We start from the raw sequence: 15,670 nt of genomic DNA, 5'->3' as shown, positions 1-15,670 counted from the left end.
TATTCAAAGGGTTCTCCTACAGTCATGGCCTAAGGTTTTGAGAATGACACAAATGTTATTTTTCTCAAAGTTTGCTGCTTCAGTGTCTTTAGATATTCTTTGTCAGATGTTACAATGGAATACTGAAGTATAATTACAAGCATTTCATAAGTGTCAAAGGCTTTTATTGACAATTACATGAAGTTGATGCAAAGAGTCAATACCTCTGCAATCCGCCCTGGCATGCTGTCAATTAACTTCTGGGCCACAACTTGACTGATGGCAGCCCATTCTTGCATAATCAATGCTTGGAGTTTGTCAGAATTTGTGGGTTTTTGTTTGTCCACCCGCCTCTTGAGGATTGACCAAAAGTTCTCAATGGGATTAAGTTAGGTCTCGGGAGTTTCCTGGCCATGTATCCAAAATATCGATGTTTTGTTCCCCAAGTCACTTAGTTATCACTTTTGCTTTATGGCAAGGTGCTCCATCATGCTGGAAAAGGCACTGTTCATCACCAAACTGTTCCTGGATGGTTGTGAGAAGTTGCTCTCGGAGGATGTGTTGGTACCATTCTTTATTCATGGCTGTGTTCTAAGGCAAAATTGTGAGTGAGCCCACTCCCTTGGCTGAGAAACAACCCCACACGTGAATGGTCTCAGGATGCTTTGTTGGCATGACACAGGACTGATGGTAGCGCTCACCTTGTCTTTTCCGGACAAGCTTTTTTCCAGATGCCCCAAACAACCGGAAAGGGGATTCATCAGAGAAATGACTTTACCCCAGTCCTCAGCAGTCCAATCCTTGTACCTTTTGCAGAATATCAGTCTGTCCCTGATGTTTTTCCTGGAGAGAAGTGGCTTCTTCGCTGCCCTTCTTGACACCAGGCCATCATCCAAAAGTATTCGTCTCAGTGTGCGTGCAGATGCACTCACAACTGCCTGCTGCCATTCCTGAGCAAGCTCTGTACTGGAAGTGCCCCGATCCCGCAGCTGAATCAACTTTAGGAGACGGTCCTGGCACTTGCTGGACTTTCTTGTGCACCCTGAAGCCTTCTTCACAACAATTGAACCGCTCTCCTTGAAGTTCTTGATGATCCGATAACTGGTTGATTTAGGTACAATCTTACTGGCAGCAATATCCTTGCCTGTGAAGACCTTTTTTGTGCAAAGCAATGATGACGGCACGTGTAACCATGGTTGAGGAAGAACAATGATTCCAAGCACCACCCTCCTTTTGAAGCTTCCAGTCTGTTATTCAAACTCAATCAGCATGACAGAGTGATCTCCAGCCTTGTCCTCGTCAACACTCACACCTGTGTTAACGAGAGAATAACTGACATGTTGTCAGCTGGTCCTTTTGTGGCAGGGCTGAAATGCAGTGGAAATGTTTTTTTGGGATTCAGTTCATTTACATGGCAAAGAGGGACTTTGCAATTAATCTGATCACTCTTAATAACATTTTGGAGTATATGCAAATTGCCATCATAGAAACGGAGGCAGCAGACTTTGTGAAAATTAATATTTGTGTAATTCTCAACTTTTGGCCACGACTCTATTGGAATAGCCAAAGAACCATTTCAGGTTCTAGATAGTACCTTTTTTTTCTAAGAGAGTAGGAAGGTCCTGTCTTTAGTCCTTCTACTGCTGTGGGCACGCTGCTTCCCCTGCTCATTCCTGACCCCCATCTGCCCACCTCCACCCCAAACTCTCCCTCAGAACCAACCCATTCGATGTTCCGATACCTCCACCCCTAACCCTCCCCCTTCTCTGTTTTGATACCTCCACCCCTCCCCCAGAACCATCTTCAGCCTTGTCTGTTCTGTTACCTTCATCCCTAACCCTCATCCAGAACCATCCTCACCCTTCACTGCTTCGATACCTCCAACCTACTACTAACAGTGATTCCCACCTTCTCTACACTGACCTCCGCCCTAATCTCCCTGCCCTCTCCACTTCCCTGTCTAGCTTGCTATGCCCAATGTAAAGGCTAGCTCTCAGCCTAGTAGTCTTGTCTGCATGACTAGAGCTGCTGTGCTCCAGGTCAACAATGTTCTGCTCAGTGAGTGAGCTGTTTAGTAGGTAGGGTCTGTATGTATTGTACCCCCCCAGTTGTTTGGTTGGTCCCCCTCTTTATGGCTGTCTGCCATGGCTCCCTTGACTGGTTCCCTTGCTGCCTTGCCCACTTGGTCTCCTCTTCTCCTTGCTGTTTAGCTATACTAGCTCTCTTGTCCCTCCCCTCCTCCTAGCCTAACCTCGCTCACTCCCCCTCTCTCTATCACAGCTAGTGTTTTCTGTCCCCTTTTCTGACTGACTGCATGCCCGCCCCGCACTTACAGGCTGTGCAGCCAGCAGCTAATACAGGGCTCTAACCTGGCTGTCAGAGGAGAAGGTGTATCCTGTGCATCCCGCGTTAGCTATGTCTGTGTTTTCCAGTGACTGTTTCTCATTGGTGCCTCTTATGATGATGATGATCTCTCCCTGTCTGTCTCTGATTGTGTACACTTTATTCTGGTTATGGGTCCTCTGTTGTCCTTCTTTTCTGTTATGATAATGTTACATTTCTTTACTCTTCTCGTCTCCTGTTTCTGTCTGCTGTTTCCTCTTGTCCTGCCATCCCTCCTTACACCTCCTCCTCCTCCTGTTCCTCCTCTTCTCCACCTGCAGCCTAGCTCCCAGGTAAGTAGCGAACCTCCATTAGAATCCCCCCCACCACCGGCCCCATCCGTACACCTGAGAGGTGCGACTTCCCCCCCTACTATTCTAACTCTGGTGCCTAAACCTGTGAGTCATTTCAGAGATCTCTGAACATACTGTATTAACATGGACTTGTCTTTATCTCATCTGTGTCTCATATCTCCTGAATGTTGTTCATTGTTTTTGCATTCAAATTTCCGTGTCAACTACAGTACCTGCATGTCTAACCTGAGTGTATATTAGTGCAATCGGAAAGTATTCAGACCCCTTGACTTTTTCCACATGTTTTTACGTTACGGCCTTGTTCTTAAATGGATAAAATAGTTTTTCCCCCTCATTAATCTACACACAATACCCCATAATGACAAAGCAAAACATTTTTTTTTAAATATTTGCAAGTTATCATTCACACATTTCCATAAGTATTCAGATCCTTACTCAGTACATTGTTGAAGCACCTTTGGCAGTGATTAACAACTCAATTCTTCTTGGGTATGATGCTACAAGCTTGGCGCACCTGTATTTGGGGAGTTTCTCACAAACTGTTTTGCAGATCCTCTCAAGCTCTGTCAGGTTGGATGGGGAGCGTCGTTGCACAGCTATTTTCAGGTCTCTCCAGAGATGTTAGATTGGGTTCAAGTCCAGGCTCTGGCTGGGCCACTCAACGACATTCAGAGACTTGTCCCTAAGCCATTCCTGCATTGTCTTGGCTGTTTACTCAGGGTCGTTGTCCTGTTGGAAGGTGAACCATCGCCCCAGTCTGAGGTCCTGAGCGTTCTCAAGCAGGTTTTCATCAAGAATCTCTCTGTATTTTGCTCTATTTATCTTTCCCTTGATCCTGACTAGTCTCCCAGTCCCTGCCCCTGAAAAACATCCCCACAACATGCTGCCACCACCATGCTTCACCGTAGGGATGGTGCCAGGTTTCCTCCAGACGTGATGCTTGACATTCAGGCCAAAGAGAATCTTGTTTCTCATGGTTTGAGAGTCCTTTAGGTGCCTCTTGGAAAACTGCAAGAGGGCTGCAGAGATGGTTGTCCTTCTGGAACGTTCTCCCATTTCCACAGAGGAATTAGAGTTCTGTCAGAGTGACCATCGGGTTCTTGGTTACCTCCCTGACCAAGGCCTATCTCCCCGGATTGCTCAGTTTGGCCCGGGCGGCCAGCTCTAGGTAGAGTCTTGGTGGTTCCAAATGTCTTCCATTTAAGAAAGGATCTAGGCCACTGTGTTCTTGGGGTCTTTCAATGCTGCAGAAATTGTTTGGTACCCTTCCCCAGATCTGTGCCTTGATACAATCCTGTCTCAGAGCTCTACGGACAATTCCTTTGACCTCATGGCTTGGTTTTTGCTCTGACATGCACTGTCAACTGTGGGACCTTATATAGACAGGTGTGTGACTTTCAAAATCATGTCCAATCAATTGAATTTAGCACAGGTGGACTCCAATCAGGTTGTAGAAACATCTCAAGGATGATCAATGGAAACAGCACCTGAGCTCAATTTCGAGTCTCATAGCAAAGGGTCTGAATATTTATGTAAATAAACTATGTTTTCTTAAAAGCTGTTTTCGCTTTGTCATTTTGGGGTGTTGTGTTTTGATTGATGAGGGAAAAAAATTATTTAATTAATTTTAGAATAAGGCTGTAACGTACCAAAATGTGAAAAAAGTCAAGAGTGCTGAATGCTTTCCGAAAGCACTGTATATACTAAACAAAAATATAAATTGAACATGCAAGAATTTCAAAATGTTACTGAGTTACAGTTCATTTAAGGAAATCAGTCAATTTAAATAAATTCATTAGGCCGTAATCTATGGATTTCACATGACTGGGAATACACATGTGCATCTGTTGGTCACAGATACCTTAAAAAAAGGTAGGTGCGTGGATCAGAAAACCAGTCAGTATCTGGTGTCACAGCCATTTGCTTTATACAGCATGACTGTTACGAATCCCTTTTGGCCCGACCATCTAGGGGGGGATGGTAGTGAGACCCGTAACATAACTCATGTAAATTATAATTGTGACAAAGTACGTGTGAACGAAATAACCACGACAACCGAAATAATACCGTCAAACTCAGGGTTTATTTATAAACACACGGTAATGGGGGGAGCAGGAAAAAGGGGCTGAGCTGGACCCAAGGAAAGAAACAATAAGTATTCAAAACACCCCTAAGCTAGACTAGCCTATTTCAACAACAGCTAACTAACTAACCAAAATACAGTGGGTGGTCCGCCCAGTTCTAACTAGTGTATTTAACAAAGTTCACCTACGGGTAGTGTATGCCCATGGGCGACTTGTCTTGGTTTCCCCCTTTTCCCACCAACAACAACAAACAACCACCATAACCAAAACAATACTCACAGGTGATGACAATGTGATTTGGAGGTGCTCAAACAAAAGAAGAGGTTAAGACGCAAAGAGAGAGATCTACATACATGGCATTTACAAAGAGATTGAGCTACTGAAATCTATCAAGAGCAGAGATCTACCAACATGGCATTACAAAGAGATTGAGCTCTAGAGCAAACAAATGATGGGGTTTTTAAACCATGGGAAGGAACTGTGATAGGGTAGGAAACAGGAGGAGGTGTGTCTTCTGATTGATGGGTTGATTGTTGACTGATTGGGGAGTGATGATTTTCACCTGTGAGGGGAGAAGGAGAGAAAAGAAACACACACACACAGGTTACACACACAGGATAACTGTATCCGTAACAATGACACATCCCCTTTGCATAGAGTTGATTGGGTTGTTCATTGTGGCCTGTGGAATGTTGTCCCACTCCTCTTCAATGGCTGTGCGAAGTTGCTGAGTATTGGCGTGAACTGGAACACGCTGTCATACACGTCGATCCAGAGAATTCCAAACATGCTCAGTGGCTTGTGTATCTGGTTAGTATGCAGGCCATGGAAGAACTGAGACATTTTCAGCTTCCAGAATTGTGTACAGATGAATGGCACGACAATGGGCCTCAGGATATTGTCACAGTATCTCTGTGCATTCAATTGCCATCGATGAAATGCAATTGTGTTCATTGTCTGTAGCTTATGCCTGCCCATACTATAACCCTACTACCACCATAGGGCACTTTGTTCACAATGTTGACATCAGCAAACCGCTCGTCCACGTGATGCTGTCTGCCATCTGCCCGGTAAAGTCGAAGCTGGGATTCATCCGTGAAGAGCACACTTCTCCAGCATGCCAGTGGCCATCGATGGTGAGCATTTTGCCCACAGAAGTCAATTACAATGCAGAACTGCAGTCAGGTCAAGACCCTTGTGAGGACGACGAGCATACAGATGAGCTTCCCTGAGACGGTTTCTGACAGTTGGTGCAGAAATTCTTTGTTTGTGCAAACCCACAGTTTCATCAGCTGTCCGGGTAGCTGGTCTCAGACGATCCCGTAGGTGAAGAAGCCGGATGTAGAGGCCTGGTGCTGGCGTGGTTACACGTGGTCTGTGGTTGTGAGGCCGGTTGGATATACTCCAAAATTCTCTGAAATTACATTGGAGGCGGTTTGTGGTAGACAAAGAAACATTTCATTCTTTGGAAACAGCTCTGGTGGCCATTCCTGCAGTCAGCATGCCAATTGCAAGCTCCCTGAAAACTTGAGACATCTGTGGCATTGTTATGTGACAAAATGCACTTTTTAGGGTGGCCTTTTTATTGTCCCCAGCACAAGGTCCACCTGTGTAATGATAATGCTGTTCAATCAATATGCCACACTTGTCTGGTGGATGGATTATCTTGGTGAATGAGAAATGCTCACCAACAGGGATGTACATTTATTGTGGACAAAATTTGAGAGAAATATGTTTTTTGTGCATGTGGAAAATATTTTATTTCAGCTCATGAAACATGGGAAAAACACTTTACATCTTGTATATAATTTGTTCAGTGTCTATATATATATATATATTTGTGTTAATTTTTCTTGTGTTTTGTTGTGTCCATCTGCATGTGTTTCTAATGAGTCTAACAGTCGTCATTGTATTACTCACATACAGTTGAAATCGGAAGTTTACATACACCTTAGCCAAATACATTTTAACTCAGTTTTTCACAATTCCTAACATTTAATTCAAGTACAAATTCCCTGTCTTAGGTCAGTTGGGATCACCACTTTATTTTTATAATGTGAAATGTCAAAATAATTGAAGAGAGAATGATTTATTTCAGCTTTTATTTCTTTCATCACATTCCCAGTGGGTCAGAAGTTTACATACACTCAATTAGTATTTGGGAGCATTGCCTTTAAATTGTTTAACTTGGGTCAAATGTTTTGAGTAGCCTTCCACGAGCTTCCCACAATAAGTTGGGTGAATTTTGTCCCATTCCTCCTGACAGAGCTGGGGTAACTGTGTCAGGTTTGTAGGCCTCCTTTCTCGCACACACCTTTTCAGTTCTGCCCACACATTTTCTATAGGATTGAGGTCAGGGCTTTGTGATTGCCACTCCAATACCTTGACTTTGTTGTCCTTAAGCCATTTTGCCATAACTTTGGAAGTATGCTTGGGGTCATTGTCCATTTGGAAGACCCATTTGCGACCAAGCTTTAACATCCTGACTGATGTCTTGAGATGTTGCTTCCCCCTTTTTCCTCCATCATGATGGTCATTATGGCCAAACAGTTCTATTTTTGTTTCATCAGACCAGAGGACATTTCTCCAAAAAGTACGATCTTTGTCCCCATGTGCAGTTGCAAACTGTAGTCTGGCTTTTTTATGTCGGTTTTGGAGCAGTGGCTTCTTCCTTGCTCAGCGGCCTTTCAGGTTACGTCGATATAGGACTAATTTTACTGTGGGTATAGATACTTTTGTACCTGTTTCTTCCAGCATCTTCACAAGGTCTTTTGCTGTTGTTCCGGGATTGATTTGCACTTTTCGCACCAAAGTACATTCATTTCTAGGAGACAGAACACGTCTCCTTCCTGAGCAGTATTATGGCTGTGTGGTCCCATGGTGTTTATACTTGCGTACTATTGTTTGTACAGATGAACGTGGTACCTTCAGGCGTTTGAAAATTGCTCCCAAGGAAGAACCAGACTTGTGGAGGTCTACAATTTTTTTTCTGAGGTCTTGGCTAATATCTTTGATTTTCCCATGATGTCAAGCAAAGAGGCACTGAGTTTGAAGGTAGGCCTTGAAATACATCCACAGGTACACCTCCAATTGACTCAAATTATGCCAATTAGCTTATCAGAAGCTTCTAAAGCCATGACATAATTTTCTGGAATTTTCCAAGCTGTTTAATGGCACAGTCAACTTAGTGTATGTAAACTTCTGACCCACTGGAATTATAAGTGAAATAATCTGCCTGTAAACAATTGTTGGAAAAATGACTTGTGTCATGTACAAAGTAGATGTCCTAACCGACTTGCCAAAACTACAGTTTGTTAATGAGCTATTTGTGGAGTGGTTGAAAAACAAGTTAATGACTCCAACCTAAGTGTATGTAAACCTCTGACTTCAACTGTATATGTGTGCAGGGTTGGGGAGTAATGGATTACAAAAAAAACAACACTTTAATACGTTACATTATCAGAAAGAATATTATCATCAGACTTCAGATACTTTTGAAAAACTAGGTGATTTCTTCTAGGAATACTTTTTAATTCATAAAGGAAGTTTGCAAGAAAAAAATGACACCTTTCTGTTTACTCACAACATTCAAATCAGCATTGAAAAAAGGCTCACGTTTAAGTGTGTTCCACCTGAGCGAGTCTGACCACTATGATGACACACTAAACCTATTTGCTTGATCGCGGTAAAAGAGCAGGAATAGGCGTTTAAAGGCTACAGTCCAAGCTATGTTTTCCAATGGTGCGACTGCTGTCAAAGGCATTCAAGGATAATCCAATTTGAATAAAGGCTTGGAGGTAAGGATGACAGCAGTGGTGTAGTGTCACGATCGTCGTGTCGTATGGAGTAGACCAAAGCGCAGCGTGGTTAGAATACATCAAACTTTTAATAAAGACAGACACTAAACAAACTATACGAAATAACAAAATGAACGCGCCGCTATGCTACAAAAGTGCAAACACAGGCAACTAGACATAAACAATAACCCACAAAATACCCAAAGAGGATGGCTGCCTAAATATGGTTTCCAATCAGAGACAACGATAAACACCTGCCTCTAATTGAGAACCAATCTAGGCAACCATAGACCTACATAAACACCTAGAATGTGAACAACCCCATAAATCTACAAAACCCCTAGACAGTACAAAAACCCTAGAAAAGACAAAAACACACATACCACCCTCTTCACACCCTGACCTAACCAAAATATATAAAGAAAACAAAGGATACTCAGGTCAGGGCGTGACATGAAGTCTATGGCGATACGGATATCACTTATTATTGACATCTACATAGCGAATTCAAGTGAATCACACTGCTGCTCTCTCATTTAGCTTTTTGCACCTTACGGATTGTATTTGTAGTGGGTGGCTGTTCACAAATGTACATGTGTATTTTAACTCAATAGTGGTTGAACTAAAGAAGTTTAAGCTGACTACCAATTATTATTTTTGCAACCAGTGGACAGCCAGTGAAAAATGTGCTCTTGCAACAGCTGCATAGTGCAGATCCAGGGCCTGCTTAATGCAGTGGCTTACAGGAGCTGAAGCCCCGGGCCCAAGCCCGTAGGGGGCCCTAGAGGCAGAGAAATGGAAATGTGTATATATATTATTTTTTTACTGCAACCGCCAACCACAGGAGCCAGCTCTCTATGAGTGTAGATAGCCTGCTGCCGCTCTGCTAATCATCAGATGTGGGGAGGAGAGAAGTTAGGGGGCCCTGCCTTGGTTGGGTAACTGATTCGGGGCTAATTACCTGCAATTCTACACATTTTGCCTCAACTTATGCCTTGTAAATGATATCTGAGTGAGAGTGACTAACAAAATCAATGGGTGCCCCCTGGAGGTCAGGGCCCCTGTGCCCTGTGCCCTGTACGTACCCTGTGTGTCCAGTCGGTAGTCAGCCATGATTAATACAAGTTTAGATAATTGGCTTGACTAACTTACAAATCTAATAATTGTTAGCTGAGTGACAGTCAGTGATTGACATAACAAGTGAAAAACTGCTGATGCACAACCACATGTCTAAATTGCACCTTGTGTGTTCTACTATTCTGACTCTGAACAGTAAGCTGAGACCCCAACTGAGATCTCCTAAAATGTTTCATAGTATATACTGTATTTACAGATTTCTATGTCATATTCTTGAAGATCAAAGGATATTACATCAATTGGAATGACTGTAAATCTGACACTTTTTACAGTGTAGTCTAATCGTATCTTTTCTAAAAAGCAATCGGTTAGAAGAATTCTACGTAACCAACCCATAAAGTAAAATCCAACATCCATTAATAGCCAGCTATGTAAATTATAATATTGATTTATCCTGCAAGAGATTTCATTCAATTGGTAAAATATATTTTTGTCTTCTTCTAATGCCTCTTAAAGGGAAAGTAATCTAAAAGTAACTGAAAGTTACATTACTGATTACAATTTTGGACAGGTAATTAGTAACTGTAACAGATTACATTTAGAAAGTAACCTACCCAACCCTGTATGTGTGGTATGTGAGTTCTGTGTGTCTATTTACTTATAAAGTACAGTAGACAAAGTATTAGTAATGCCTTAGTAATGCCTCAAGGGGACGTATGAACCATTGATACCAGTTGTTCGGCTAGTGGTATGGTAAGACGGTGACTAGTATGATAGAGGGTTGAACTCTGACATAATCTGTGGTTCTCCATACAGGCAGACCAAGGAGCAGGTTACTAAGAAGGGGGGTCCCAACCTCAAACTGGGCCCCCAGGGGGAAAAGAAGCCTGGTCAGATAATGGGGGACCCTCGAAAAGACAACACCATGGACCTTGGTCAGCATCTGAAGGTCTGTTTATAAAGTGTGTGTGTGTGTGCGTGTGAGACATAGAAAATACATTATGTCTGTAATTCCTGTGTGTGTGTCAGTTGGAGGAGATGATGAACACCCTAGAGAGAACTAGACAGGAGCTGGATGCCACCAAGCAGCGCCTCTCGTCTACCCAGCAGTCCCTGCAGGAGAGGGACGGTCACCTGACCAACATGAGACAGGAGCGCAGGAAACAGCTGGAGGAGATCCTGGAGATGAAGTAAGTAATGGGATGTCGTACATCAGCAGAGCAATGAAACATGTTCATATTCATGTTCATATTCTGTTTAACAATGGTAATCAAAAGAACTGCACTGAAATTATTCAAATAGGTCAAGGATATAAAGAAAAACTGTCTTGGTCGTGTGAATGCTCAAACGCCATGTCAATACTTTTAGGTTTCACGTAAATAGTGAGAAATGGTAAATTATGTTATCTTCATATGTGGGAAAGATGCATGTTTTGTCTCAGCTGTGCTGACTGGTATCTTGTTCTCTTGTTTGTCTATAGACAACAGGCCCTGCTGGCAGCCATCAGTGAGAAGGATGCTAACATCGCTCTGCTAGAGCTGTCTGCCTCTGGGAAGAAGAAGACCCAGGAAGAGGTTCTGGCTTTGAAGAGGGAGAAGGACAGATTGATGCACCAGCTAAAACAGCAGGTCAGGACTGGTGACACAACTCAGGTAGACATTTTATTCAACCTTTACTCAGGGTCCATTCCATTTCAATTAAGTCAATTTAGTTAGTAAACTGAAATGGCAATTCCATTTCTTTCTCATTGAAAAGTTTTTAGAAATATTTAATTGGAATTGGAATTTCAGTTTACTTCCTGAATTGACTGAATTTGAATGGAATTGACTCCAACCCTGCCTTTATTTACACAGGTTTGTCTCATTGAGATCCCAAAAGTCTCTTTTGCAGGAAGGACCTGCTCACAATAGCAGCAGTTGTTCCGTTCTAAGCTTATTTCTGCTACTCAGTTGCTATTCTCTCTTTGCTAACTCAATCAATTCCTTCCATTCATAATGACTAACTCAGTGTTTGGGTCTCTCATATTAAATTGTAGAACTTACATGTTTGTGTTTTGTTCCACAGACACAGAGCAGGATGAAGCTGATGGCAGACAACTATGAAGACGACCACTACCACCCCCATCCTCCCTTTCATTCCCTACCCCAGCAACCCCACCCGGGCCTCCAGCCTCAGTCCCCCCAGCCCCAGTACCAGCACCCGCCACATCCCCAGCAGCAGCACGCCCCGTACCCCCATGCCCAGCACCCCCAGCCCCCACCCCAACAACACCCTCACCCCCAGCAGCCTCAACAGCAGTACTCCCCTCATCCCCAACAGCACCCGCAGGGGCACCCCCAACAGCCCCAACACCAACCACGGCCCCAGCACCCGCTGCAAGCCCAGCAGCCACACCCACAACAACAACAACACCCCCACCCAGGACAGCATCCTCACGGGCCTCCGCCACAGCAGCAGCACCCCCACCCCCAACAGCACCCACAGCCACACCTTCACGGCCCCCTGCAGCAAGCCCCCCACCCCCAGCACCCACACCCCCAACACCCCCAGCAGCATCCCCATCACCCCATACCCCATGCCCCGCAACAGCAAGGCGGCCACCCCCGCCACCCGCCCCCACACCACCGCGGAGGACCAGGGTCTGCCAGAGGACCACCCCATGCCGGCCACCGCCCCTCCCACGACCAGGTCACATGTCTCCCTTTCTTGTGTTTACAATCAGGGGCTGGATTTATAAAGCATCTCAGACCAGCAGTGCTGATCTAGGATCAGGTCCCCCCTGTCCATATAATCATATGATCTAAAAGGCAAAACTGATATGTTTTATGACTATGGGCCCAGAATTCTGATTGTAAGGCTTTAACTCTTTGTAGCTACTAAAGCACATAATTGACTTATTCCAAACCACATTCTCGTATTTACTCAGAATGAATTGCATTGCCATTATGTTTTTGCAATTACAGATGTTTTTTTATTTTATTTTATTTTAAATGTTACCCCCTTTTCTCCCCAATTTTGTGGTATCCAATTGTTAGTAGTTACTATCTTGTCTCATTGCTACAACTCCCTTATGGGCTCGGGAGAGAGACGAAGGTCGAAAGCCATGCGTCCTCCCAACCAAGCTGCACTGCTTCTTAACACAGCGCGCATCCAACCCGAAAGCCAGCCGCACCAATGTGTCGGAGGAAACACTGTGCACCTGGCGACCTGGTTAGCGTGCACTGCACCAGGCCCGCCACAGGAAACGCTAGTGCGGGATGAGACAAGGATATCCCTACCAACCAAACCCTCCCTAACCCGGACGACGCTAGGCCAATTGTGCATCGCCCCACGGACCTCCCGGTCGCGGCCGGCTGCAACAGAGCCTTGGTGCGAAACCAGAGTCTCTGGTGGCACAGCTAGCACTGCGATGCAGTGCCCTAGACCACTGTGCCATGTTTTTTCGAACACTATTAGACAAAAAGCAGGCTGTCCCTCTGTTTCCTATCCTTGTTGTGGTGTGGTGGTCTAATGGCTAGACTGTTGCATTGTGCATTTAAATCTATGTTTAGATTAACTCTAAGGCTGTGTCTCTAGTGGTACCCTATTCCCTATAGTGCATTACTGTTGACCAGGGCCCTATGACCGCTCTACTGTAGGGCCTTCCTGGTGTGAGGTCAAAATAGACCCAATGTTTATTCTCAGCTTTGTTCAACATTCATGCCTGGATCAAGTTGACCACTGTTAGCCCATTCAACCAATACTGTCTGTAAATATTACAGAGTGGGCCTGTAATTAACCTATGCAATGCAGATTGGATTGAAAAGCAAAAACCAGACTTACAATGCCTTTATGCCTTTGCTCTTCTCTATATTAATCCTATATACAGTGTAACATTATCATGACCCTTAATATAGTGCTTTCAATCATTTCTCTCCTGCATATTTACCTACTCATGACATGCTGTCATATAATAACCTTTGACCTATGCTAACTCTTGATAACCCTTTCTTCACTTCCTGCTAACCTTTTCTGCCGGCCTATAACACTCTCACCAATAGGATGACGAGGAGGGCATTTGGGCATAATCGTGCCAACGATGACAACCAAAGCTCTGATGTTGTTCTGAGGGGTGAGATGTTTTGAAACACTGCTTTTTCGTACCTTTTCGCTTTCACTTCCTGTTTTCTCTTCAGTTCTGTTCCAAATCTCTGTGTGCTGTGGATTTATTTGTTTAGCTGACTGACTCTTGCTCTCCCTCCCTCCCTCCCTCCCTCCCTCCCTCCCTCCCGCCCAAACCTGCCTGCCTGCCTCCCTCGCCACATCTCTCTCTCTCTCTCTCTCTCTCTCTCTCTCCGTTCATCTCTCTGAATCCTAGATGATTCAGTCACTATTGGAGGAGCACAGCCATGCCATGATGCTGAAACACATTGACTACCTGACCAAACATTTTTTACCGCCACACAATCCACACTTCAAAATGGGGCCTTTATTTTTACTGAGGATGAGGAAGATGATGAAGAAGAGGAGGGATGAAGCAGGTGGGAAGGCCAGACGAGGAGACTGATGGTTGAGCAGGTAAAACGTATTTATAGATTCAGTAACACTTGATTTGGAGGGTCCCCTTTAGTGGTAACTTTCTGAAAGAATCCCCTAGGTTTCCAGAAATCCCGGTTGGAAGATTCCTGGATTTCCTCATTATTCCCTCCTAATTCCAGGAATATTCCAACTGGGATATCAGGAAAATCTGGGAATGTTTGGAAAGATACCTGAATCTTGCAATCCTTGTCCCCTTACCGAAGGTCTATACAGCACTTTGAGATATCAGCTGATGTAAGAAGGACTATAGATATAGATAGAAGGGCTATATATCTATATTGATTGATAGATATAGAATAAAGCACTGTGAATTATTGTTTAGTGTTCATTTGACAATCACTGTAAATGGACAGGAACGACTCTAGTGTTAATTACACCATTATGTGTATTTTTACAGATAACTGAGGAGCCATCATGTGAAGAGCACTCTACAGACATTGGAGAAACTGGCCAGATCTTTGAGAGTGACTCTGTGGAGGATGAGTGGCCCTACACAGACACAGAGGTGCTTTCTGTGACGTTAGACTGGGTTGGACAGACTGGGTCCCCCTCAGACAGACAGACAGACAGACAGACAGACAGACAGACAGACAGATGAGCTGTCTGGTCTCAGCTCCGTGGTCCTGCTCACACAGCCAAACTCACACAGCCACTCTGGCCCAGTTGTCAAGCTGCTCAGCTCACCTGTTGCCCCCCCATTCTCACCAACCTGCGCCTAATTGGTTCACTCTCCTAACTCCACCTTGCTTACCTGAGGTGCCCTGTTTACCTGATTTGCCCCACCCTGTTCATCCCCGGCTGGTTCTGATTGGCTCCCCTGCCTGTCAGTATCCTCCCTACTTACTGACAATCTGTCTTCACAGTGCTTATTTTACTCATATGTAGTTTTTTTTGTAGTTTTCTCTTTTTCCAGAGATAGCCTGTCTCTTCCCACATATTTTATGAAGTGCCATACAGTTACAGCTTTAGTTTACTTTTAAATTGTTGTGCTACTTATTTTTATCTTCTAATGACCTTTTGTTAAGTGTGTTTCATCTGCAGTACTTGACTATGGCTATGAGTGTTTTGTGTTAAGTGCATCAGAACAAGGAAGAGGAACCAATAGGCAGCCACTAGAGCTCTTATCTGACCAATGGGCACCCACTAAAGCTCTTCTCAGACCAATAGGCACCAACTATAGCTCTTATCTGACCAATGGGCAGCCACTGGCCTTGCCTTTAGTACTGAAGGTTTACTTGTGCCGTTAATGTGCAGTCTGGCATGGCCTTATGGGTAGGGCCCTGTACCAGGGGTTTGCTGGGCCTTTGGGCTTGGGGCTTCCAACTGTGTATCTATCCTGTTACCTCAGTTGATGTCACAGTTAAAACTCCAATCTATGCAGATGTCAGAACTAATAATGCAGCTTTTATTCAGTCATGAGTCAAGGGCACCAATCAAAAAGCATTTAGATATCTTAAAC

At 44.2% G+C, this 15,670-nt stretch overlaps 1 protein-coding gene and 1 long non-coding RNA gene across 2 annotated transcripts in view; both read left to right on the top strand.

The window, feature by feature from the left end:
• LOC139414425 (ERC protein 2-like) overlaps window positions 1–13,700 on the top strand; it is an 88,668-nt gene extending 74,968 nt beyond the window's left edge. Inside the window, exons 15-20 of the mRNA XM_071162337.1 lie at window positions 2,643–2,654; window positions 10,450–10,582; window positions 10,663–10,823; window positions 11,114–11,285; window positions 11,698–12,321; window positions 13,674–13,700. Coding sequence (XP_071018438.1) covers window positions 2,643–2,654; window positions 10,450–10,582; window positions 10,663–10,823; window positions 11,114–11,285; window positions 11,698–12,321; window positions 13,674–13,700 — 1,129 coding nt within the window. The remainder of the gene's footprint in view (window positions 1–2,642; window positions 2,655–10,449; window positions 10,583–10,662; window positions 10,824–11,113; window positions 11,286–11,697; window positions 12,322–13,673) is intronic.
• Window positions 13,701–13,713: 13 nt separating this feature from the next.
• On the top strand, window positions 13,714–14,756 carry LOC139414424 (uncharacterized). Its single transcript, XR_011634878.1, has 3 exons — window positions 13,714–13,744; window positions 13,991–14,190; window positions 14,609–14,756. It is a non-coding gene; the product is annotated as an uncharacterized lncRNA (long non-coding RNA).
• The last annotated feature ends 914 nt before the right edge of the window (window positions 14,757–15,670 follow it).

This window comes from Oncorhynchus clarkii, chromosome 7 (assembly GCF_045791955.1).
Source record: "Oncorhynchus clarkii lewisi isolate Uvic-CL-2024 chromosome 7, UVic_Ocla_1.0, whole genome shotgun sequence".
Taxonomy (NCBI): Eukaryota; Metazoa; Chordata; class Actinopteri; order Salmoniformes; family Salmonidae; genus Oncorhynchus; species Oncorhynchus clarkii.
Note: the sequence above shows the minus strand (reverse complement) of the source record. Positions and strands in the feature narration are given on the sequence as shown.